The 27,361-nt window shown below is 42.2% G+C and overlaps 1 protein-coding gene across 3 annotated transcripts; it reads right to left on the bottom strand.

Moving 5' to 3' along the window:
* Positions 1-314: 314 nt before the first annotated feature.
* Positions 315-27,178, bottom strand: LOC110491411 (myoferlin). 3 transcript variants are annotated; one of them, XM_021564836.2, is made up of 54 exons: positions 26,973-27,177; positions 26,514-26,569; positions 26,179-26,270; positions 21,584-21,692; positions 21,232-21,325; positions 20,684-20,829; positions 20,448-20,576; positions 20,223-20,285; positions 20,062-20,112; positions 19,890-19,920; positions 19,569-19,684; positions 17,518-17,644; positions 16,400-16,503; positions 16,227-16,295; positions 16,103-16,146; positions 15,462-15,544; positions 15,182-15,220; positions 14,287-14,411; positions 14,091-14,204; positions 12,135-12,312; positions 11,920-12,044; positions 11,725-11,834; positions 11,231-11,423; positions 10,726-11,013; positions 10,437-10,600; positions 10,004-10,118; positions 9,708-9,810; positions 9,385-9,524; positions 9,130-9,300; positions 8,887-8,977; positions 8,721-8,798; positions 8,419-8,600; positions 7,836-7,994; positions 7,624-7,725; positions 7,356-7,517; positions 6,763-6,925; positions 6,573-6,646; positions 6,382-6,438; positions 5,409-5,420; positions 5,210-5,308; positions 4,867-4,995; positions 4,513-4,668; positions 4,026-4,117; positions 3,430-3,600; positions 3,024-3,172; positions 2,705-2,844; positions 2,535-2,623; positions 2,348-2,443; positions 2,070-2,211; positions 1,861-1,960; positions 1,530-1,723; positions 1,231-1,340; positions 970-1,117; positions 315-832 (listed from the first exon to the last, which is right to left on the bottom strand). In XM_021564836.2, the coding sequence occupies exons 1-54, from the start codon at positions 27,061-27,063 to the stop codon at positions 794-796; spliced, it is 6,204 nt and encodes a 2,067-aa protein (XP_021420511.2). In that variant the 5' UTR covers positions 27,064-27,177; the 3' UTR covers positions 315-793. The 3 variants fall into 3 exon arrangements, with proteins under 3 accessions (XP_021420511.2, XP_021420513.2, XP_021420512.2); XM_021564838.2 differs by lacking the exon at positions 6,382-6,438 and having other exon boundaries at positions 617-832; positions 26,973-27,178; XM_021564837.2 differs by lacking the exon at positions 15,182-15,220 and having other exon boundaries at positions 617-832; positions 26,973-27,178.
* Positions 27,179-27,361: the final 183 nt, after the last annotated feature.

The raw sequence follows: 27,361 nt of genomic DNA, 5'->3' as shown, positions 1-27,361 counted from the left end.
GGCTTATGGTAGAGAAATGAACATTCAATTCTCTGGTAACTGCTCTGGTGGACATACCTGCCGTCAGCATACCAATTGCATGCTCCTTCAAAACTTAAGACATCTGTGGCATTGTGTTGTGTGACAAAACTGCACATTTTAGAGTGGCTTTTTATTGTCCCCAGCACAAAGTCACCTGTGCAATGATCATGCTGCTTAATCAGCTTCTTGATAATTCATTCACCTGACAGGTGTGGCGTATCTCGCCAAAAGAGAAATCTCCACTAACAGGGATGTAAACAAATTTGTGTACAATATGAAATAAATAAACTTTGTGCGTATGGAAAAATTCTGGGATATTTTATTTCAGCTCATGAAACCAACACATTACATGTTGCATTTATATTTTTGTTCAGTATATACTGTATAACCACAAAGACCCCCAATGCAGTTGGTCTACTGATCATCATTTATTAGGGCCTTAAAACAATCATTTATTTAAAGAATCAGTGTGTATATGACCACATAAATGTTCATTACAAAGCACAGAGCATCCATTAAAAATATTTGAAGTGCATAAGGTTCAAGGAATTCTGATTAACTTGTGCAAAGATAATATAATTATGTCAGAGGTTGCTTTGAACAATATACTAATGATGCATTCTGTGGGAAAATAGGTTTTTTTTAATTATTTTGAAATATAACACAAATACAGTTTAGAATACATAAAAATAGTCATGATATTTTTGGTTGAAAATACATTGGAAGACTTTGGTCTCTGTTTTTCTTGACATAAGAGCAAAATATGGCGTTTTCATTTGAATGGCTTCACAATTTTCATTGAAATGTAGTTCTGGAATGAGAGAAATTGTAATTAGGCAAGCATTAATCACATCAAAATGTAGGCAATCTGTCAGTTTGTTATTTCATTCGTGTGAATTTCATTTAACACAGTTTAATTGAACAGTATCCCCTCCCGCCTGTTCTTACCGGTAAAGAGTACAACAGGATTCCGACGAAGAGCAGCACTAGAATCAGTAGGATCAGTCCAATGAAAAGCCACTTGAATCTGCGCCACACAATGAACTTCATGGTCTTACAGGGGTTCGTGAACCAGAAGAAGGACGTGTCCGGACGCCTGTTGATGTTGGAAGAGAGGAGGAGACAGTTTAATATGGTCGATATCGGAGGTATACATCTCCGTTAGGCCTATAAAAGGGTGAATATACACAGAAGAGTGGAAATCCTTACTTAGGGAAGTCAAGCTTTGGGTTCATGTTGGGTTCATCCCTGCCCTTCCCAGCAGGCTTTTCGTCCACTTCCTTCTCAGACACGATTTCCAGAGTCATCTCAACCTTCCCCTAAACATAACAGATGAATAAATCTGAATTAACCACACAATGTTTCACATATAGTCTGTAATTTGCAAAGTAGTAACCTTCTTTAGAGATACTAAACATGGTTGAATATAAGTTTACAGCTAAACCAGGTTGATTTATACACTCTTGATTTTGTCCGTTTAAAATGAATGACCTCTTAGCTGTACTCACACCAAGGACTTTCTTCCCATCCTGTTCAGTGACACATGGCCACCAGCCTCTGACAGACTTCTGAGCGAACAGCGAATTGGCCAGGTCGGATTTATGTGGTCGTGCATCCATCACCTCCTCCATCATACTCAGATTGCACGTCTTTGAAACCTTGGCCGGAGGGGTAAGTTTACGGAGATCCAGCTCTACCGTGCCTGTACAATGACCAGAAGACCATCTCAGGACCATGTGTTACAGCTGATTTGATCAGCTGGAGCAAAATTATCATATGGTAATTTTTGGTTGAAAAAAGTATTGTACGGTTTTTCATAGTGCTAAAGAAATGTCTCACCCAGGTAATCATCCAATGAGAACTTGTCATTATCCCAAATTTGAACAATCAACTTGGGGGGTATCCTGAACTCTGTTTTGTCTAGACTCCAGAAGTGCTCCTGTTGAAAATAATAAGCAAGACTGACAAAATTGACGGCAATGAAATGTACCTCAATTTTGTCTTACTACACTATTCCGTTTGTAATTGTTTCTCAAGCCTAAACACACCTTCTTGGAGACCAGACACAGCTGTTCAGCGGGCAGGTATTCAAAGCCAAAGACGAACCTCCAGTTGAAGTTGCCGTCCCCGTCCAGAGACCTGTAGTGGACGTCGGTCTTCTGCTTGTCCTCCTCCATACCTGGCATCCAGCTGGACCGACAGACTAACTGGTTAATTCATTTAGGTTTTCATGTGTTTGAACAAACCACAAGTGTGTTATATGCATGGCTGCCATGGTAATAGTCAGATCCTAATATCGCTTCAAAAAACATTTCAACACGGATACCCTTTGACGTAGATATCACTCATGCGCTCCCCAGTAATACTAGTTTCGTCCAGAATGACATCAGAGGTGTTCCAAACAACAGCTCGCAGGAAATACCTTTAAATGGAGATATGGTATTCATGAATAGAATAGAAGATTATAGACTAGATCACTTTGAAATACCAAATTGTGAAATTATTCTCCTTACTTCTTGGCCTTGCGTGGCACAATGTCGAAGGGAGGTCCGGGAAGGCCCATGTTTTTGGGGAAAACATCCACCCACATTTGAAGGCATCCCTATAAGTGAGGTGCAAATACAGTTAGTCTCAGATATGGAGACATATTGAAGATAAAGAGGAAGACAACATGGATAGTGACCTGAGAAAGTTGGGGCTGGAAGCTGCTGAACAGTGTCCTTGTCTCCACGTGCTCAGGCACCAGTCCATGTGTTCTGAGCACGTGCAGAGAGATCCGTTCGTCGGCAGGACCCAAGTGCTGGTGGATCTCTTTGTTGGCCTCTAAATGTAGATGGTAAACGTGAGTTACCTCATATTTAGGGTCCATGTTTTTTTGCTGGTCAGGAAAAAAACACTACAGGCCCTACTCATGTCACACAAAACATACTCTGGTCCTCATGTCCCTAAAATGAAAGTTGAACGTTACGAAAAGTCCATTAAAAAAACAGCATATGAATTACCAAATTCAGCCAGGGTGTACTGAGTCCCATTGAATGACAGTGCTTTGCCATCATCTTCTAACCTGGGTGGAGGGACGCCTTTGAGGCGGGCCAGGTTCTGAAGGATCTGAGAGGGCTTCAGATGGTCACGCCATTGGTTGATTCCAGAGCTGTTTCATGAAGATCAACACAGCCAATCAATCAGAGTCCCCCATAATGATTATGGGCTCAATTAAATGAGAATGCCTATCTTTCTCATTCATTTCAGATTGAGGAATGTAGTTGCTATCTGGACCTACACAACAGATGGCATGACACTATGACTCATATCAACACCAAATTAAGAGTTCTGAAAATGTCTGACAAACTTAGATTTTTTTGACGTGAACTATGACATAAAATGTACAGCAGGAACAAGTCTCCTCACATGCAGTATGTCTGAGGCAGGCCACAGTAGGAGCCAAAACGTGACAGGAAGCGGTTCTCCAGGTCAATCACTGTCTCTCCCACTTTCTCATCGCGGGTCAGCAGATCATAGTCATACACTGAGATCTTCAGGTCTTTGTCTTGAGGCAGAAAACATGACATCTCAAACATTCTGCAAAAAGGAGGTGTGGTATAAGTGTAGAGTAGAATAATATAAATACCGTTTCAAGTTGTACTATGCAGAAATCGCTATGGCATTTCCTGGTTGCTACAACTCTAATAGTTTACCTAATTTCAGTTTATGTGACAAAATAATATAGTATAGTGTAGAAAATCATTGTACCATCCAAACTGCTGTGGAAATATATTTTCCATTATCAGAAATATTGTTGTTTCAGCTGGTGTACAAAACCGAAAGTAAAAGACGCAAAAACAAAATTTAAGAATGGGAAGCATAGCCCACATAGAACATATCTACCGCTTCTTAGACTTGCTTTCAAGTAGAATGATAGATCTATAACTCACATTTCTATGTGAATTTGGTCAGGTCGCCCAAAAAGTAACATATTGCCACTTTAAATGAATGTGAGATTTTACCTTCCAAAAACAGGGTTGGTGGTATTTGGTAAGTAGTTATCTCGGTCCTCAATTGACTTCTTTCCCAGGGAAATCTTTATATAGGGATCACACTGTAAAGGAAAGGCACATTTAGAAAACAACATGTCATCATCAAGTATAGAAAAGTAGGTAAGAGAACAGCAACCTGGCAATGCACAGTGTGAGAGCTTAGAATTATAAGGTTATATAGAGCATGCAAGTTAAGTATTTCACTCCACTTGTGCATGTGACAATAAAACGTTGCAATTTTTGGCAAAACTGAGTTATTGACGTAACCTTTTTCTGTGCAACATTCTCCACCTATATGGTACTTTAAATACCCCAATTCATGTTGCTAAGTCAAAAAGAGTACAAAATGAGAATTGCTCACACCATTCAAACCAATGAGGGTTCGGAACTTTAAAGCCAATTATCTCAGAATCATCTTTTCGCAGATAGAATTCCAAGGTCACGGCGCTGGACTAACCTGACCGTTGTTGTCCTTGGGCTGCAGGTCGATGCCTCTGACCACATAGATCCTGACCAGGCACTCCTGAGGCACGCTTTCAGGCAGCTCACGGAACTGGCGAGGAGGAGGAGCCACACCCGGGTCGTCTGATAGAGGGTACACCTTAAAAGAGCCCTGAAAACACAGTCATCCGTCATCAGCCATCACTGACAGGTAGCGATGCCTTAACCCTACCACTAGAAAGGGATCGATAGCCTGATTTATGACTGATGCATTCTATCTTGTTGAACCAATGTGGTTATGCGTATGTATGGAGGCATGCACGAGCATGTATATGGAATCTGTGTAATAATAGTGAAACTGCTGTTCCACCTTGAATTCTCCAACGACGGATGGATCATCCTCCTCATCTTCATTCTTGCCTCTCTGCAGTTTGAAGGTGTTGCAGAAATCGGTGAGTTGTTTGAACTCAGGAACATTCTCCAGTTCCTTATCATACACCTGAAAACAGAGATGTAGACGATTATATTTCACATGAACATTTTATTGGTCACATGCACATGGTTAGCTGATGTTAATGCGAGTGTAGCAGAATTCTTGTAAATCAGAATTCAATTCGAGTCCAGGAAAGAAAAACTAAATGCCACCTAATTATTGGAGTTACTTCAGATGTATGCAGCACAGGCGTATTCTGTGTGAGACATCAAGACTTCACCTTCAAAGTGTCATATCCTTTCTGAAGGTAAGGACGGCACTTCTCATGATCTCCAATGGAAGCGTAGAATTTACTCCACCAATCAACTGTCTCCTTCTCCTAATGTAAAAAAAGTGAAGATAGTATTAAATTCAAGACCGTATGTCACAGAGTGCTTCTTATGTGATAGAGAGATGTATGTAAAGTTTCCATATCTCACCTTCTCTGCATGCTTTTAAGGAAGAAGGGGATGAAAGGAAAGATAAGTAAACAAGGTATCAAGTCAGTGGGAGAACCTTAATTGCATTTCCTTGATTACACGCGTCCGCTCTCCTCGCCTCTTTCTCAAAACCCATTTGCGGAGAACGTCAGAGGGGAGGGACCTTGGACTTTCTCATCCAATGGGTTTTGTGAACGAAGCGAGGAAAGAGGAAGCAAGGATTCAAGAAAATGCAATTGAGATTCTCTAAATATCATGCCAGCTAGTGAATATGTAAATCGGTGTCACATGAATCATGTGAATCATTGGAATCATTTAAAACTGTTTCACATGCATGATCAATCTGGTAGATGATATAAAATCTGTTGTGGAGTGAAGGAAAAATTTGGCATACTTATTTGATACAATGATTATACAGTTTGATGCAATGATCCCCGATTGTGATCCAATTTCACAATTGAATCATTATTGAATGAACTGTTAGTGCATGAGCTAAGATTGTCTAGAAAGTTGATAATTGATTAAAATGGTAATGGTATAATTTTCAGTTCTGTTATTTTAAGGAACATAACTTTAAATTATGATACACAATTTAAGATGTTCCCCTGATCAGTAATATCGGTTGCAAATTTGGAATATTGAAATGAGTAAGCAAGATGTGAGAAAGCAAAGTCAAAATAATATAACAAAATAATATAGTTTTTATGTTGTTGTTTATTTTGGCTTGGTTCTGAATAAGGTTTTGTTTAAACTCAAACGTTAAACTTTAAAAACAGGTTTAAAGTTGAATTTAATTATATCTCATTTTGATTTACTTCTTTTGGATGAGTCACACATTTTGACTCTGCTCATACTCATTCCTTCCGTATCTGTCATTTCATCTCTCTATATAAACATGTATCAGAGAGGCTCCCTCAACCCTGCGGTGTCATTGTCCAGCCTGTAGAGTTGAACTACAGATGACCATACATACAAGACGAGAAGTAGTGGTGGCCATTTTGTTGACTGCTGCTGACATGCTGTACACAAACTGCAAGTCAGAGTATCGACTATGAAATTCAGACTCTATTATTAGATGGAATAGATCTTAAAAGCTACCATAAGAGAGCGTAACAAAATATGGTGAATTTGAGAGGGGATTCCTATTCGAATGCTAAAGTATACCTGAGCTTCAAGCAGAGGCCTCCTGTCTTCCATGTCAATTCTGGTGTCGTGAGGAAAAGCAGCCATCAAAGCCACTGACAAAGAGAGATATGCCATTTTTATCTCATATTTGTTGGGAAATTCAATTTCACCACAGGGTGGTATTATGCACGTGTAATAAGTAAGCGAGTCAGAGGAAGAGAATAGTTACTTTTGGATGACATGGATGACTTCTGGATGACGTAGGGGTCACAGCGAAACTCCTCCAGAGTGTCTATGGTACACTGTCCAACCACTGGCTTCCTGCCAAATGGCCTGTGGTCGATCACCTTCAGCACGATGGGAGGGGTGTACATCTCCTCTTTGGGAAGAAGCTGAGGATGAAGATATGACAATCTTGAACTCGATACGCTGAGTGAGAGAATGAGAGGATGCCTACACAAATGTAGCACAGATAGCCTAGTGGTTAGAGTGTGGGGCCAGCAACCGAAAGGTCGCCAATTTGAATCCCCGAGCCGACAATGTGAAATATCTGCTGATGTGCCCTTGAGCAAGGCAGTTAACCTAATTGCTCCAGCGTCGCTGTTGATAATGGATTACCCTGGCAATGATCCCCCCTCTCCGAGAGTGTCTCAGGGGGAGTTGGGATTTGCCAAAAACACATTTCCCTTTCACACGTGTATAATACACACGTGTAAAAGAGTGAAACAGGACAAATATAAGCACCCACCCATTGGCACGGTGTAAAAATGTAACAAAAGAACAGCACTCATGCCTGTGAGACCCCAAGCAAGCCGCTCTTACCACTTTAAGGAAGAGGACAGATCCAGGAAAGTTGGGGCACTTCTTCATGTTCTTGATGACAGCAGACTGGACCATCTCCCCTCCACACTCTACCACAAGGCTAGGGGAGGCCACAGTGGCCAACTGGTAGGGCTTCATGTTGCGCAACCCCCAGGCCAGAATCTGAAACAAACACACACTGGGTAACAAAACACATACTGTGGAAAGTGGGAAATAGCAGGTACATTTCTGTGGGAAGTTATAACATTACTGGAGTATTGCAGTTTACCTCAATAGCCATGAGCTGCACCACAGGCCGTATCCCCTGAGGCACCATGTACAGATTCTCCGCCCTCTTGGGAGGGACCAGAGGGAGGTCCGTCTCGTTACCCTGGAGACACAGAGGGAGAGAGTTTTCACAATCCACATCACCCCTTTTCCTACAGGCCTACCCCACTAACTAATACTGCTACTCCTCCACATCCTCTTCTGCTGCTGCACCTTATCCTTCAGGATGAGCTCAGCAGCCACCAGCACCTCTCCAGCCCGCTGGTCCTTCTGTATGATGGGAGACCACAGCAGTTTGGGGGTCTGGTCCATGCCGGGGTTCAGTTTCACCAGGGGGACACACACGCTCCGGCCCAATAGCTCATCTTTCCCCTGGGGCAGAGTGCAACATGTTAACCACCAGAATGACAATCACGTTTAATAGGGCACTATATTGATAACTCTTAAAGCTACAGTATGGAACTTTCTGGACGACCTGACCCAAATTCACATTCTCGTTGAAAGCAAGTCTAAGAAGAGGGAGATCTATTCAATGTGTGCTATTTCTATACTTGCCGTTCTTAAGTTTCGTTTTTTGCGTCTTTTACTTTCGGTTTTGTATTATTATTATTTTTATTTTTTTAAATTCACAGTGGTTTAGATGGCACTATGATTCTCTACACTATACTTGCTTGTTTTGTCACACATTCAGAAATTAGGCGACCTATTAGGATTCTAGCAACCAGGAAATGGAGGAGCGATTTTTGCATAGTGCATCTTTAACCTGGGTGACTGAAGGGACTTTGATCACACCCACCACCTGGTCCTTGTCATAGAACTCCAGCACCACGTCAGGGGGATACTGGGCGATGTTCTGCGGGTCCCCGTAGATCTCCACATCCTGGAAGATCAGGGTCTGGTCCCACGTGGGGTTCAGGGTAGCTTTTATGGTCTCTGTGGTTTTACTCATGTGCAGGAAGGATACATGGGCATATGGATCTAGGACAAGATGGGAAAATGTTTTGTGTGTTAGATAATACGTCTACATTTTCATAATATGTCACATCGTGTCAACTTTCACTAAATCAAAACATGCTTTTGACAAGGAGACGTGCAGACCCGAGAAGCTGTCTTTGTCCATGGCAATAAGGTTCCTGGCCTGGTAAACGTAGACGCGGAGGTGGTAGAGGTGTGAGCCTAAAGAAAGAAAAACACCCACGGTTAAAGCCAGCATCACAAACAAAGAGAAAGATCCATGCCGACTATGTATAACTAAAGCACTCACTGTCAAACGAACAGGACACAGTAGGAGTATTGGCACCAAAGAGCTTGGAGGCATCAACCTCATCTTTTTTTTTCTCATCTACATCAACCCCCTGCAAAGACAATCAAGAATTCCTCCAAATGAATCAATAATGCATCTTACTCGACAACAGGGACGGACAACACATAGTGTCTTCATGCCAGGGAGAAGAGGAAACCAGCAGAAGCTGCAGCCCCTGTGGACCAGAGTTGTCCAGTTGCTCACCAGCGCCCCCTCCAGTTTGAATATGGCGGATGCCCCCAGGCGGCCAGCAGGGGCCATTTTCCTCCTCCAACGTCTGCGTCGGATCGTGTCGGCGGAACGCTCCTGCCTGTGGAACTTCCAGCCAATCAGAGAGGAGAACTCCCAGCCTTCTGGGTCTCCTTGGTCTCGCTTCTGAAAATGGGGGAAATATTTGACATCCACAACATTTGATTATCTCTCAAGACAAACTGTTTCCTACTGGCACGGTGCACTGACCTCAGTGGTTGTACCAGCAGCTGATGTTCTCTTCCTGGGCCTGATCACTCTCCTCCGTCGGTGGACGTGGTACATCTTCTCTGCTGGCACCCAAGACTTGGGTTTGTCATCTGGAGGGATGGTGATTCCATACTCCCAGCCTGCATTCAGAATAAATCCATTAGAAATGTATACACAATGCTTGAAAATACTACAGGTCATTCTTACAGAAGTCGATTGCATGAGGTGTAAATGAGGACAAGACACATTAGAAATCCCAATTTAAAGTCCCGTTTTCCACTGCAAGGGCAAGCAGTGTTGTAGAGATCAGTGTGAGAGCAGACCTTTCTCGTCCACAGCCCTGTTTTCATCTACGGTCCACTCATCCCCCCAGCTCCAGCCTGCAGGACACTCGATTTCCTCTGGTGTGTGGGTCTTCTCCCCATTCTGCAAACACAACCAACAACGCCTGAGAAACCTGGACACCTTCTACCATGCTGAATAGGGGAAATCTAAGCATTCATTGTACTAAATAATGATCCTGTTTTTATATCATTTTATTGCATCAACGCCAGCGGTATGAATACACATGGTCATGATTTTTGTAGAGACACTAAATGGTGTGTGTGTTTTTCCTAACCACATCAGTGTAGGGCTCAGTAGCAGGCTTCCACTCTCCCCCGGGGAAGCGAGTCTCATTCTGGAAGACTTCATCCATGAACTCAGTGTGTCCCGCATCTGCCTCTGTCAACAGACTGGTCCAGCCACACAGAAAGAGATTTTATTACACACTCAACACTCCTCACTAACGGGTGGTTGATGGAAGGAGAAAAATGCTAATAACCAGAGAACTGATAGCTGGGTCATGTTCATTATGAACCAAAGGGAAGAAAACAGACTGAAACAGGGATGGACAACCTAGACTTGCCCAATAAGAAAAGTATTTTTGTTTACCATTTCACTACAGAGTGAGGCAGAACCAGCCCATTTCCTTTGATTGTGATAAAGAGGGCTGATTATGTGTTTTTCTACAATGGTGGAATTCAGTAAAATTGTAAACAAACCAGTCTTACCCCTTCTCTGGGTCTATGAACCAGTCTCCCTCCCACTCCCAGCCTCGCGGGGGAATGAAGTTCTCTTGTTTCAGCTTCAGCTTGCCTGTCACATCAGAGCATTTGTAGCGTAAACCCAGACCGGTAGTTCCCCACTTCCCCAGCATGTAGGCCTGATTCTCATACTGCCAAAGGGGAAAACACACAGGTCACTTCATTGGCCATTCATATACATTATACAACGATCTTCTCCATTACTATCAAGTTCAACACTCAAAAGGAAAAATGAGTCATTTTAATAGAAACATACCAATTCAGCAAACACACTGAACGTCCCTTCTGAGAAATTGTTGAACTTTTTCTCGTCTGCAGACAGGCCCAGCCACATGTTGACTCTGATCTGGACTGGAACCTTCAGACCCTTGTTTTTATCCATAGGGTACTGCATGAAGACATTCCTGGTCCTGCCACAGAACTGTCCACAAGCCTGTTCGCTGTAGGTGGAGTAGAGCAGCTGGTAGGCTGGGATGCGGCTGTACGCCACTCTCTTCTCCCCCCTCAGCATCCAGATGATCACGTCAGGCATGCTGTTCTGGGGCTGGAGAGACACCATGTCAATTACTGTACATCCCCAGTTTTAATACAACAACACACAACTCTATATCTACCTTCAAGGGTAATTTAGAGGGCATTGTACATGAAAAGTGAAAAGAGACTAAAGCCAAAATATTTGGCCATTATAGTCTCTGATTATTGATAGCAGCTTGCCAAAACTATTTTTCATGGCCAGACAAACAGCTTGAACTCTGACCTACCTCCTCAGCGAGCTGCTTCAGTTTGTCCAGCCAGCCCTCAATGTCCCCCAGGGTATCCTTGATCTCAGTCGCCTCCTCTCTCATGCTCTTGGCCCCCTCCATGATGGTCTGCAGGGTGCTGTCACGTAGCTTCTTCATCTGGATGTCCAGGGAGGTCAGGTTTGAGTGGCCCTCCAGCTCTGGCACTTTCAAACTGGTATGATGGGGATTTGGTCAGATATGGGTAATTCCACAGTAACGGAACTACTCAAAAAAAATGTACTTTAAAATGTATGCCGAACAAAAAACATTGATTTCAAAGTTTAACAAACCATACAACTCTATGCACAATGATTCAGTTGAACAATTTACACAGTAAATAAAACAAATGTAAAAACACATTGGTATGATGGGGATTGGGTTAGATACACATGCTGGGTTAGGAGTCATCATTTCTGTGTTTATGCTAGATCTTTGAAACTCAGATTATCCCAATGTTGACTAATTCAATTTACCTGCTGAGGTCCTCGATCACCTGATTTACCAGCCTCAGCCAGATCTCAGCCAGACGGTTTTCGGGGACTTTAGCCAAGATGGCCAACTTCATCGCAGTGATGTTAGATTGCTGAAAGGAGCAATAGACTACAATTTTACACTGTATTCATACATTGTAGGCATTCAAAATTGGTGCACAAATCTGCATCTCGTACCAGACGTTCAGCTATGTACAGAATGATGTTGACTGCATCCAAACGGTGACTGATGTCCTCCCAGAATGATGTAATGACAACCACTGGTTTGGCATTAGCCCAGGGCAGGTAATAGTAGTGGTTACCTGTTGAAAATAAACAATTCAATTCAAAGCTTCTTGTTGAGGTACCAAAAACCAGATTCATTTGGTTTCTAAGGTGGCTTGGACCCTTACCATCAAACACAGCACAGCTGTACTGGGTAGTGGAGGCCAGTGGTTTACAGGTAGTGTCCAGCTTGTTGCCATAGTTGCCAATGCTGACCTCAAACTGGATTGGTTCGCCAGGTTCCTGAAGCATGCTGGCACTATGGAACACTACACACAAACAGTACTTCCTCCTGCGCTGGTATTTCTGATCAGAAGATAAAATGTTTAGTTTAGATAGAAAAAAAAACTGTATTTTGTTTCTTGGAAATCTACACCAAAACAGGATATACAGTGCCTTGCGAAAGTATTCGGCCCCCTTGAACTTTGCGACCTTTTGCCACATTTCGGGCTTCAAACATAAAGATATAAAACTGTATTTTTTTGTGAAGAATCAACAACAAGTGGGACACAATCATGAAGTGGAACGACATTTATTGGATATTTCAAACTTTTTTAACAAATCAAAAACTGAAAAATTGGGCGTGCAAAATTATTCAGCCCCCTTAAGTTAATACTTTGTAGCGCCACCTTTTGCTGCGATAACAGCTGTAAGTCGCTTGGGGTATGTCTCTATCAGTTTTGCACATCGAGAGACTGACATTTTTTCCCATTCCTCCTTGCAAAACAGCTCGAGCTCAGTGAGGTTGGATGGAGAGCATTTGTGAACAGCAGTTTTCAGTTCTTTCCACAGATTCTCGATTGGATTCAGGTCTGGACTTTGACTTGGCCATTCTAACACCTGGATATGTTTATTTTTGAACCATTCCATTGTAGATTTTGCTTTGTTTTGGATCATTGTCTTGTTGGAAGACAAATCTCCGTCCCAGTCTCAGGTCTTTTGCAGACTCCATCAGGTTTTCTTCCAGAATGGTCCTGTATTTGGCTCCATCCATCTTCCCATCAATTGTAACCATCTTCCCTGTCCCTGCTGAAGAAAAGCAGGCCCAAACCATGATGCTGCCACCACCATGTTTGACAGTGGGGATGGTGTGTTCAGCTGTGTTGCTTTTACGCCAAACATAACGTTTTGCATTGTTGCCAAAAAGTTCAATTTTGGTTTCATCTGACCAGAGCACCTTCTTCCACATGTTTGGTGTGTCTCCCAGGTGGCTTGTGGCAAACTTTAAACGACACTTTTTATGGATATCTTTAAGAAATGGCTCTCTTCTTGCCACTCTTCCATAAAGGCCAGATTTGTGCAATATACGACTGATTGTTGTCCTATGGACAGAGTCTCCCACCTCAGCTGTAGATCTCTGCAGTTCATCCAGAGTGATCATGGGCCTATTGGCTGCATCTCTGATCAGTCTTCTCTTTGTATGAGCTGAAAGTTTAGAGGGACGGCCAGGTCTTGGTAGATTTGCAGTGGTCTGATACGCCTTCCATTTCAATATTATCGCTTGCACAGTGCTCCTTGGGATGTTTAAAGCTTGGGAAATCTTTCTGTATCCAAATCCGGCTTTAAACTTCTTCACAACAGTATCTCGGACCTGCCTGGTGTGTTCCTTGTTCTTCATGATGCTCTCTGCGCTTTTAACGGACCTCTGAGACTATCACAGTGCAGGTGCATTTATACGGAGACTTGATTACACACAGGTGGATTGTATTTATCATCATTAGTCATTTAGGTCAACATTGGATCATTCAGAGATCCTCACTGAACTTCTGGAGAGAGTTTGCTGCACTGAAAGTAAAGGGGCTGAATAATTTTGCACGCCCAATTTTTCAGTTTTTGATTTGTTAAAAAAGTTTGAAATATCCAATAAATGTTGTTCCACTTCATGATTGTGTCCCACTTGTTGTTGATTCTTCACAAAAAAATACAGTTTTATATCTTTATGTTTGAAGCCTGAAATGTGGCAAAAGGTCGCAAAGTTCAAGGGGGCCGAATACTTTCGCAAGGCACTGTACCTGTAGGTAAGGCTAAAGTTGTTTTTTTAAAGTAAAATGTATCAAGAGTAATTGGGGTATAGGTTACAGTACCTGGGCCACCAAGATGTCATCACTAGGGATCTCTTCTACAGTCTTGTCAGCCTTGCCTTCCAGTTTAGTTGACAGCTCAACCAGGATTCTTCCTCGATAGGCCACCCCTTCACCCTGTCAAAAATAAATGCATAGGTCATTTTCAATGTCAAGCTTAGAGATGGAGAGAAGTTTTAAATTCCCTTGCAGGACCTACTTTGCCATAGTTGAGCTCTTCGTAGGGGTCAGGAAGCCCAGTGAACTCTCTGGGACTCCCATACAGGTTGATATAGCAAGGCCCAAAGGCTGGCAGGAAACCCACCTCAGACTCCCCAGTCTTCCCTGTGGAGGAAATCATTTTTTTTACTAATGTCTCGAAATGATGAGCTACTGTGGAGTTAGTTCTGCATGTCAGAAGCTGATGTCTTGGATGGAGAATGGTGAACATGGCACATAGGGCTAGCAAATCTTCAAAAACTACAGTTAGGGTATCTGCCCAGGCAAACTCACAGGAGTCATATGCAGTTTTGTGTGTTAGGTTACGCAAAGAATGTCAGCCTCACACAGCAACTCAGAAATGCAACACATGCCGCAAATGAAGCAAAGGAGCTTGCTCTCCATCTTTGACACACACAAAAAAGGAGAGCAGTCAACTCTATAACAGCACAAACAAAGCATGCAAATGTAATCAAAAATGTATGACTGAATATCAAGGGTTAAAGGCAAAGCAAAATTGTTTTGCTGTAACCTTTTGAGTACCGAGGAAGGTCAACTATAAACTGATATGTGTGTTTACTTCATTCAAATATCCTATTATTGTACTCAAAGTGCTACAGAAATTAGTGGACCGGGCACAACTCACGGCATTCACACATTCTCAAAGTAACCTCCAATGCCGTAATCATTGTCTGGGGTCAAATTAGAACCATTCAAAATTCCTTTATCTCCATTCGAATTTCCTTGAAATGTCATGCTGGGCTAGAATCAGTGGAATTGACTAATGTGATGTATAAAATAGTGCAACTTGTTAGAGATACTGGGCCAAAAGAAGACAGATTTTTGCACTGGACAATACTTTAACAATTCACCACATATCTATTCATTAATTGAACCTTCAAGTGATGGCGAGAACCCATATCCCGCATGTATGTCTATACCAAGAGAAAAAGAAAAGTGCATGTACTGTATATTAGACAGTTACAACTGAGTATAGAGATGAATAGAGTTCATCTGTTCACTTATCAACCAAAGTGAATGGACATAGTGTAATTATACAAAAAAAACACCATTATACTAGAAGCTACAATGACAATGGCATAGAACTCATATACTTGAGCTATAGATATTGTGAAAGGGAGAAAGTGTGTAGTGTAATTAATACGAGAACCGTACCTTGAACTTCGCCACCAGAGGATGCTATTTTGGCCAGATTCAAGTATATGGTGCCAATCGAGTCATTCCTCGTCAGGCGATCCCTGCATAAGAGGTGCAATATCAACATGACATTCACACCCACCAATGTGAATGAACTTCACTTTCATCACATTTAGGGGACACATTGTTTTCCTAATCTTTGACTTGCACCCATTTCCTACTATTCCCACTTTTCCCTGTCGCAACAGACTGAGGTTACAGAGGTGTTTCCCTGCCAACAGGATCCCAGCCTGGAACAGGGAGGGACTGCCTGTCTGACTCATACTATAGCACTGCCGGGTTCCTCCCAGGCCAAATAACAACTGATTGACCACACTCTGGAGATGCATACAGGCAGGTAGCAGGGAGCGAGCACTAAGGTACTGTAAGGGGGCTGAATACACACTATGTACATTCCTGAGGTATTTCTAACCCTTGTGACCAGGAAAAACTCCTGGCCCTTATTTGTGTAAAAACGGAGGAAGTGTGCATCTGAATACTGTAATAAAGCAGTGATGTGAGGCAGAGGAAAACTGCCAGAGCTCAAATGGAGTGATTTAAATGGATACATACAGTATGTCCATCATAAGTGTTCAGTAGAGGGAATGCTGTTGACTTACCAATCAAAGACGGTCAGTTTGATTCGTTCACACATGGAGGGGAACTGCAAAAAGATTTTACTGGATCATCGTTTTGAATCACAATTTACCAAAGCAGAAATCCAGTGCATTAGATTGGTTTTACCTTGACCTGAAGATTCAGCATTTGGTTCCATTCTGGGTTGGCATTCTTCTCAATGACTTGGGTGCACAGCTTCAACAATAAACATTCACATATCAACTTCACTGCACAACTATTTCCATAATAAACAAATCCTCCCCTTGATTCGAATTTTAGGTGGAGAGCAATGTGAATACCCTTTTGCCAGCGAAGTGAGCCTCGACAAAAGGATCCACTAGATTCTTCTTGTCCCCATCCACTCCAAACATCCCCTTCAATGACTGGACAAAGGCATCATCCACTATGGTGAAAAACACACAGGTTAAAGGAGCAGTTCACTATTTCAACCTGAAGTTCGATGGTTCCTCACCCTGTAAGTTCTCTATGGCAGTTTCTCCTGGCCCATAGACTACTTTCAGGGTGAGGAACCATCTAACATCACGTAGTAAAATAGCTAACAACTCCTTTAACTTTGATGTATTTACTTGCATCTTGAAACAATCTTACTTGAAAGGTACAGATTGAGACATTTCTAAATTAATAGCTAGTTCGGATGCGCACCTATCTTTAGCGTAGAGAGAAAGCACTTGAGAGTTAGGCTGAAGAGTCTTCAAGCGTAAAAAGTCAACCACAACATCAGCGGCAGAACAAGCCAACCACAACATCAGCAGCAGAACAAGCCAACCACAACATCGGCAGCAGAACAAGCCAACCACAACATCAGTAGCAGAACAAGCCAACCACAACATCAGCAGCAGAACAAGCCAACCACAACATCAGCAGCAGAACAAGCCAACCACAACATCAGCAGCAGAACAAGCCAACCACAACATCAGCAGCAGAACAAGCCAACCACAACATCAGCAGCAGAACAAGCCAACCACAACATCAGCAGCAGAACAAGCCAACCACAACATCAGCAGCAGAACAAGCCAACCACAACATCAGCAGCAGAACAAGCCAACAACAACATCAGCGGCAGAACAAGCCAACCACAACATCAGCAGCAGAACAAGCCAACCACAACATCAGCAGCAGAACAAGCCAACCACAACATCAGCAACAGAACAAGCCAACCACAACATCAGCAGCAGAACAAGCCAACCACAACATCAGCAGCAGAACAAGCCAACCACAACATCAGCAGCAGAACAAGCCAACCACAACATCAGCAGCAGAACAAGCCAACCACAACATCAGCAGCAGAACAAGCCAACCACAACATCAGCAGCAGAACAAGCCAACCACAACATCAGCAACAGAACAAGCCAACCACAACAGCAGCAACATAACATTATATATACGAGTGGCATACTCTGGGGAATGTCCTCGGCCCGGAACACTTTGAGAGACAGGGTGACCCATCGCAGTGTAACCCCTGCTGGCAGCAGCAGGTTACTCTCTATGTCATCCTGGTCATCATTAATGTCCCTCTTCTCTACCTGCAGAAGCCACACACTGTTGTCACACTTCACTATGATAGGCACAGATGTTATTTTCCAAGTACACTACCAGTCAAAAGCTTTAGATCACCTACTCATTCAAGGGTTTTTCTTTACTTTTACTATTGTCTAATATAGAATAATAGAATAATAATGTAGAATAATAGTGAAGACATCAAAACTATGAAATAACACACGGAATCATGTATAAACCAAAAAAGTGTGTATGTATTTCAATAGCCACCCTTTGCCTTGATGACAGCTTTGACAACTCTTGGCATTCTCTCAACCAGCTTCATGAGGTAGTCACCTGGAATGCATTTCAATTAACAGGTGTGCCTACTTGAAAAAGGCAAATTGTAGCCTCCCGGGTGGCGCAGTGGTTAAGGGCGCTGTACTGCAGCGTCCCTGGGTTCGCGCCCAGGCTCTGTCGTAACCGGCCGCGACCGGGAGGTCCGTGGGGCGACGCACAATTGGCCTAGCGTCGTCCGGGTTAGGGAGAGATTGGTCGGTAGGGATCTCCTTGTCTCACGCACCAGCGACTCCTGTGGCGGGCCGGGCGCAGTGCACGCTAGCCAAGGTTGCCAGGTGCACGGTGTAGCCTCTGACACATTGGTGCGGCTGGCTTCCGGCTGTGTTAAGAAGCAGTATGGCTGGTTGGGTTGTGTATCGGAGGACGCATGACATTCAACCTTCGTCTCTCCCGAGCCCGTACGGGAGTTGTAGCAATGAGACAAGATAGTAGCTACTACAACAATTGGATACCACGAAATTGGGGAGAAAAAGGGAAGCCAGCCGCACCAATGTGTCGGAGGCTACACCATGCTCATGAGGACCGCCACAGGAATGGGAGACCCAGAGTTACCTCTGCTGCAGAGGATAGGTTCATTAGAGTTACCAGCCTCAGAAATTGCAGGCCAAATAAATCCTTCTCAGAGTTCAAGTAACAAACATCTCAACATCAACTGTTCAGAAGAGACTGTGTGAATCAGGTTGAATTGCTGCAAAGAAACCACTACTAAAGGACACCAATTAGAAGAAAATACTTGCTTGGGTCAAGAAACACGAGCAATGGACATCAGACCGGTGGAAATGTGTCCTTTGGTCTGGAGTCGAAATTTGAGATTTTTGGTTCCAACAGCCGTGTCTTTGTGAGACGCGGTGTTAGTGAACGGATGATCTCTGCGTGTGTGGTTCCCACAGTAAAGCATGGAGGAGGAGGTGTTATGGTGTGGGAGTACTTTGCTGGTGACACTGTCTGATGTATTAGAATTCAAGGCACACAACCAACATGGCTACCACAGCATTCTGCAGTGATACGCCATTCCATCTGGTTTGTGCTTAGTGGGACTATCATTTGTTTTTCAACAGGACAATGACCCAACACACCTCCAGGCTGTGTAAGAACTATTTTACCAAGAAGGAGAGTGATGGAGTGCTGCATCAGATGACCTGGCCTCCAAAATCACCCAACATCAACCCAATTGAGATGGTTTGGAATGAGTCGGACTGCAGATTGAAGGTAAGGGAGCCAACAAGTGCTCAGCATATGTGGGAACTCATTCAAGACTCTTGAAGCTGGTTGAGAGAATGCCAGCAGTGTGCAAAGCTGTCATCAAGGCAAAGGTTGGCTATTTGAAGAATCTCAAATATAAAATATATTTTGATTTGTTTAACACTTTTTTGGTTACTACATGACAATCACTATTATTGCAGAAAATAGTAAAAATAAAGAAAAACCCTTAGGTGTTCTAAAACTTTTGACCGGTAGTGTACATGTGACCTGACAAGGAGATTTATTTAGCTCTGACAAGTCATAATACAGGAATGGGTTCATCCAGATCATTAAGATGCTCCAAATTAGCATTCAGTTACGAATCATGCCAACAGAAACCGTGAGAGGTAACCCCAACTACTACTGTACCAGTGATTCGTCTCCCGCCCCAACGATGAACATGCTGACTTTAAGGTATCCTCTGGCGCCCGAACTGGATTCATCAGGGTCATTCAGGAGGAGCCACTTCCTCATTACAGAGTGAGCTATGAGACAGACCGAGACAGACAGCCACATGCACAACATTTACCCCATTGAGGAAATGGATAACAGACACAGTGTATGCAAATACGGGAGTTGTAGTGATGAGACAAGATAGTAGCTACTAAACAATTGGATACCACGAAATTGGAGAGGAAAAGTTCACAAAAAAATGTTTTTTAAATACTGTGCAAGGCACCACAAACATACCTGGTTCATCATAGATGAAGCCAACATCAACCTGTGGGAAGCAAAGGAAGATGGGAAATACCTCAGACTGATAAAATGCATAAGTCAAGAGTAATGGAATGTAAAGTTAGACACTTTGGTCATTAATCCTTGAATGTTTTTTTGTAAGAGGTGGAAGAGAAAGATGGAGTACCTTGAACTCCCCCATGAGACTGTCAGCTCTCAGAGAGAAGGAGTCGTACACCTACAGAAGGAGAGCGCTCTTTATTAGAGTGAGAATGAAATGCAATACATAGTACTACCTGACTGTTCAGATCAGCTAGTTCCATATTACTAACATTGAGTTCAACTTACCCGAATGCTGACATATTGATCAAATAGTTCCGATGGTAACATGTTGACGTTGTAAAAGAACATCTGTAAAGAGAAAAAGGAATCTGGGTGGTTTAATGAGAAAATCAAATCCACATTAAGCTTCAGGACAAATCCACTGCAGTCATATCTCAAGAAAGAATTCCCCATTTGCTAAGCACACATGGACTTAGTCAAATTAAGTTAAATCAATAGGCCTCCTTTTACCTCATCAAAGAAGGGATTGTTTCCCCGCTTGATCCTTGTTCTGTGAGTCTGTCCACAAACATTCACCTTCACAACAGGTTTGATGTTATTCCCAGGGAGCTGTCGTCCCTCTAATATCCTGACCCGGATCTGACGGCAAAGAGATAATGAGAAAAGGGAGTCAAAACAATGTCAAATCATAATTCATGACATACTTCTGATTAGATAGATGCTAGAACCACTATGCCAGAATTCACCTGAAAGTCCTGAGGTTTATTGGCCAGGGGACGGTTCAATTTCCTGTTTTTCTTGACCGGTCTTTGGTTAGGGTTCCCAGGCTGACCAGGGGCAGAGGGACTCTGTCCTGCATCAGCGATGTCCTCATCCCCCTCTTCACCTCTACCTTCCATTGCAAACACACACAGCACAACCTCAACCACAGTCACCAGGTAAAGTACAATTAACAGCACAAAGATTAGTTGTTGCCTTTAGTAACAGCTAATACAAGTATCCAAATAAACGCATAGGCCTTTCATAATCCTTCCCCTGTCAATGTCACATGGTCGATAGCCAAAGCCAATCTTTCCCTGATGTTTATTTCTTATTTTGAGGATTAACACAAGTATACCAGACAGCTCTATTTCACAATCAGTTTGTTTACCAACTCATAGAAGTAGTATAAGAAGGAAAATTACTACTTCAAAATGGAGATGGCCTAAATGGCACAGCCAGTGCTCTCACAGGCACCATAATGGAACAGATACAATGAGTCGTCCATCTAAGTCTATTAGAACATATGACGTACCAGAATCCCCTGCAGCATCTCCTGCCTGTGGGTCATTTGGATTTGGAGTGGCATTGGCTGGAGGATCATAATGAATAACAAGGCTCACCGTGGCCTGGAAGGTAAATAATTGGTGGAATAAATCAATCATCTCATTAAAATGTGCTGATATCAAAATTCAAAACGGAAAATTGCGTGAGAAGTTTGGTGCTCATGTGGTTTTTGTAGTTAAGCTAATACAATGTAATGAATTAAAATGGGATAATGATATTGCAGCTGTTTCAATTTCAGCTGATTGTATGATTGTTTTGCCCATATCCCTGGTAGCTGGTGAGTAGCTGCACTCTCTATTCGTACATACTGAACAACTTACCCCAGTAGCCTGTCCCTTTTCATTGACAAGAGCCAGATCTTTACATGGAAATGATTTGACTTGACCAGTTGCAAGGTCTTTCAGTGAGATTTTTGCAGAGCCGAGAAACCTGCAAAACAAGGCTAGACTTCAGATATGGCTAGATGTAAAAACAAATACAACATTCCTACTGTCACGTGTGCTTTTTGGGGGGGGGGGGGGGGGTTAATGTTCCGTGTTTTGGTTCATGTTCCGTTTATTTATTAAAACACTCACTCCCTGTACTTGCTTCCCAACTCTCAGCGCACATCGTTACACCTACTATACAAAGGTGCGGTATGAACACAGGGAAATTCTGTTTGATAATGTATCTTTGATTGAACTTCAGGTGCATGTAAGAAATGAAAATACTGCAACAATATCCTTATCACTAGAGTCCTTAAGAGTGGCTATTTGGCCACTAGCCAAATGAAACAACTACAGTGTCTATAGAACGTTTACAACCCCCTTGTATTTTTTCACATTTTATTGTGTTACAAAGTGGGATTGAAATTGATTTTTTTTGTCAATGATCTAGACAAAATACTCTAATGTCAAAGTTAACTTTTTCTTTTTTAAGAGTAATGAAAAATAAAACACCAATATAACTTGTTGAGATAAGTTTTCACCCCCTTGAGTAAATACATGTTAGAAACACCTTTGGCAGCGACTACAGCAGTGAGTCTTCTTGGGTAAGTCTCATAAGCGCTTTGCACAGCTGTATTGTGCAATATATTCGCCCATTATTTTCAAAATTCTTTAAGCTCTGTCATGGTGTTGGGGATCATGGTTAAGACAGCCATTTAAGTCTTGCCAAAGATTTTCAAGCAGATTTAAGTCAAAACTGTAATTTGGCCGCTCAGGAATATTCACTGTTTTCTTGGCAAGCAACTCCAGCGTAGGTTTGGCCTTGTATTGTAGGTTATTGTCCTGCTGTAAGGCATTTAGGGCATGAAGTATATCCCTTTACTGTTGCACTTTTACTTTAGTGCCTTGTTGCATACATATGCATGTTTTTGAATATTTTCATTGTTTTCACTCTGTCTTACAGGTCATTATTGTGGAGTCAATACAATGTTGTTGATCCATCCTCCATGTTCTACTATCACAGCTCTGTAGCTGTTTTAAAATCACCAATTAGAAGGATGGCTGGATGGCTCAGATCAGAAGGATGGCTGCATCTTTGATGTGTCTGGGTGGTTTAATACAAAATCCACAGCATAACTATGAACTTGATATGCTTCAAGATATATTCAATGTCTGATTTGTTATTGTTACCAATCCACCAATCACTGCCCTTCTTTATGAGGCTTTCAAAAAGCTCCCTGGTCTTTTTACTTGAATCTGTGATAAAATGTCAATACTTGACTGAGGGACCTTAAAGATGTTGTATGGTGGACAGAGGAAGGGGTACTCATTCAAAAATCATGTCAAGCCGTATTATTTCAGACAGAGTGAGTCCATGTAACTTATGTGATTTGTTGAGCCAAATTTTACTTCTGAAAAATGTACCCTTTCCTAAACAACAGGGCTGAATACTTATGCAACATTTATATTTTAGTTATTACATTTTTAGGAATTTGTTCAAATGTGTAGAATTTTCTTTTCACTTTGACATCATGGAGTATTTTGTGTAGATCGAAGACACAAAAAAAAAGACAATTAAATATATTTCAATCCCACTTTCTAACGCAACAAAATGTGAAGGTTCAAAGGGATGTAAGACTTTCTATAGGCCCTGTATGAGAGTGCTGACCAGAAAGATCTTTGACGCTATCAAATATGGAAGCATGGAGATTGTGATACATTAGGCTACTGACTCTAGCCATCATTGTAAATAAGAATTTGTTCTTAATTGACTCACCTGGGTAAATAAAGGTTAAATAAATAAAATACAACTTCTTTATTTGAGAATAGAGATTACATCTAGTCATGAGTGCGGTGAGCAGATGAGGAAGGAAAAGCCTTCTGTATACTCAGTGACATCACCGTGAGCAAGGCACAGGGGTGGCCTCCTCCCAAAGTTAACAAACCCACCCAGTCAAACACACCCACAAAGAACAGGGACCTGGCATCACACACGAGCAATCAAATAGAGATTTCATCAGAGGAGGCCGGTGAGAGGAGCTAAAGGAGGATGGGCTCGTTGTAAAGACTGGAATGGAATGGGTGTAACGGTATCAAACAAATGGAAACCACGTTTGACTCCGTTCCATGAACTCCAGTCCAGCCATTACAATGACCCGTCCTCCTATAGCTCCTCCCACCAGCCCAACCTGGAGAGCGAAGCTAGTATATCATTTGACATAACTTGCCTTACCACATCGCGTACGAACAAATGATGTTGGGAAGCAGGTAAATTAGGGGTTAAGAGCATTGGGCAAATAACTGAAAGGTTGCTGGTTTTTTCTCAATGTGCCCTTGAGCAAGGCACTTAACCCTAATTGCTCCTGTAAGTCGCTCTGGATAAGAGCGTCTGCTAAGTTACTAATATGTGAAATGTAATGTTACAACTTTTCCAAGGATTTGAACCTTTACCCTCCTGTCAGGAATAATGTCCATACAGATCCAGGTGGGTATTGTTAATAATGTCCTTTCTCTCTTTGTTTATTTGATCATTTATCTCTACTGGTCACTCTGCTCATGGGGAATATTACATCTCCCAGGCAGTGTTTAGACAAATCTCTTCTACATCTGGGAGGCTGAAACATGAATTCTCTGGAGAGTGACTATCAAACTGGAATCCAGGATAATAAATCAGAGGATGTTCCATCCTTTCCTTGTGACAATAGTAACATTTCTGTTATATTGACAAAACACCCCCCCCCCCGCAATACCTTCAGTCAAAAAAAGATGTGTGGACTGGGCTGGGAATAGGGCTGGGTTAGTGAGTCAGTGAGCAGAATAGCAGAATATGTTGGTTCTTGTCTGTTGCTAGGGTAACGCAGTTAGTAACAGACCACTGTGGCGAAACTCTCTGCAATGTTATTATTGTCTGGATTACAATGCCAGCCTCTCATGACGTTATTTTCATTTCTCCCTGACTGGTGTATGTCTGTCAGCCTGACGTTCTCAGGTCATGAAATGCAGACAGGTGCGCCGTCAGAACTCGATCTGCTATTACCTAAGTGTGGAGTCCTTCCACCCACTGCCCATCATTTTCGCCAGCAGCCTTCCTATGTCAACCACAGTGGAAGTTTCCTTGTCGCAGCCATGTAATTTATGTTGCCCTGTTACATAGCATGAGTAATCGGGTATGTCAACACATAATGACATTGGCCAACCATAAAGTCAGGATCTGTGACAAAGATATATTATTTGTGTGACTCTATTTGTAGGGATCATTAGAGGAATTCCTGCCCATATCTAATAAATCTAGAACCACAAGGTTAAACTTTTCTATCCCAAGTTGCTAGGGTTACAAAGTACCATAACAGACCCTGGAAAGCTAAGTGAGAGGAGAGTCCCTACACCCCCCCACCACTAGTGTCAGACTAGGCTAACTCGATGGAAAGCGTTACTCGCAACACATGGCCTGCACTGATGCATGCATATACCTGACAAAACTGGAAAATCATAACCCTGATTCCAACTGTGCTGAGCTGCAGAATGTAGCTAATCTGTATTACATGCAAAGAATTATACTTGCAGAAGCTTTTATCCAAAGTGACTTACAGTCACACGTGCACACATTTGAAGTGTCCAGGGAATCAAACTCACTACCCTGGCGTGGAAAGCTCCATTCTCTACCAACTGAGCTACAGAGGACCACAGACATGTGGATTCACAGACATGATCATTTTACTGAATTAAATCTCACTAAAACCTGGATATTCTGTAACACGTGTGTTGTCTTCATAACATACAAGGCTTTGACGATTTTAACTGGCAAAACCTTAGAAACGTTTTTTCTGTGGTTACGTTTCCAGATTGTCACCATATGTCTATCCCTCTGTGAATGGAAAATACGCTACCACAACATTTAAACATTGGTCTCTATCCATAGTGGCCTGAGCTCTCACGACTGCTTCGTCCTAACTGAATACAATATTTCCCTGTCAACAAGTGCCATCCAGCTCATCCCAACAGAACAAACAGGTATTCATTGTTGCCTGAGGCGGATCACCTCCCCCACTCACTGCGTACAAGTCTGAGCCTGGCAACTAGGGTGTGGGAGTTACATGTTAAGCCAACAATGTGGTCTCCTGAAAGAGTGGTTATGCTAACCTACTTTCCCATTAACATTATCCCTGGAATCCATTGTGCCAGCCTTGACCTGTCTGTCATTATTTAACCATTTCGAGACTGCAGTTCTCTTTCCCTTTGGGGTAAATTTGCAGGAGGTTGGTTTAATCTAATGACTACCTTCAGTAATATTGAACAGATTAAGTCAGAGATTTTGTAAGAAGTCCTGCCTCTTCTTGTAACCACGTTGGAGACTAGACAGTTCTTTGCAACTTCATTTAGAGGACATCTCTGCTCTGTTTAAATGGTGAGGCAACCTGGGTTTCTCGCTTTCCTAAATCCCACTATTAGTGCTGGTGTGTTAGGATGAAGTGTGTGTCTGGGCCACTTACTTATCTTTTCCAATAGTTTCGTAGTCTTTCACAATCACATCAATGTAAGAGGAGGAATCAAGCACAGAACCCTTCAAATCAAACTCAAGGACCTGTAATCAAACATGACATTTCTTAATTATAAATCAGGGGCACTGCCACCCCCAAGGGGTTGAGGTACACATGACACTAATTATATTATTAAGCCTATTAGAGAATGACAATATTATACAGAAGCCTACAATATCACACACACACACTATCAGGGTTGTAACTATTTCAAGTGTTTCAAGTCTTCTTTTGGCAATGCAACTTTCCCAAGGACAAATAGTCTGAACAGGAAACAAAGTACTTACTTCATTCCAAACTGGGTTGACTTCACTGTCAATTGTTTTGGTTTTCTTCTTTTCATCTGAAAGTAAAATTTGTTTTATTTAAAAAAAAACTTATTTCAGTCACCTTTCACACTTGCTAAGAATTCATTAAATTCCTAACAACTTCTAATTTACAGGGTAGAGTGGATGTCAATGCAGTCATTATGATAACTCGGGTAATATTGAATAGACGCATTCATCAGTTTAGGTCCAGTTATTGCCTACTTCAAATGACTACATCCTGATTCAGCCCATCAATAGGTTACACCATCATCCTTCTGCATCTGACAACCTGTGTTCTTTCTCAATTAATAAACATGTTGTTATGACTACTGCCTTTTCTGCTACTGGGATGGAGACAATAAAGTAGCCCATCAGAGTTGTGTATCAATATACAGAAAGAGAATCTTTGGGACATAAAAAGCAAGTGCACTTCCTTACCTTTAAAAATAATATTTGCTATAGGATCCGGAGTACTTCCAAGTTTACTTTTAGGCAGACCTTTCGCAGATTCTACCACAACCCGCAACATTATGATTGTCACTAACAGGAATCAGTATTGCTCTGTAATGACTATAAAAACCGAATCGCGTGCAGCACCATCACCTCCCCATCACTAAAGCCAACTGCATCATTTGAGGAAATAGCTCCCGTGTTAAATTTAGGAAAATAAGGGTGGGTGTGGATTTCTTTGACAATGGCAATGTGCTGCCATCCTGTGTATGTGTTGACAGAGGATGACAGAGGGAAAGAGTGGTTCAGTGAAAGTTGGATAAGATGGTAGATAGTTGACTAATTGCATGCTGTTATTAAAACAGGATAGTGATAGG

The sequence above is a fragment of the Oncorhynchus mykiss genome, chromosome 16 (assembly GCF_013265735.2).
Source record: "Oncorhynchus mykiss isolate Arlee chromosome 16, USDA_OmykA_1.1, whole genome shotgun sequence".
Taxonomy (NCBI): domain Eukaryota; kingdom Metazoa; phylum Chordata; class Actinopteri; order Salmoniformes; family Salmonidae; genus Oncorhynchus; species Oncorhynchus mykiss.
This window is presented reverse-complemented; position numbering and strand designations above follow the sequence as displayed.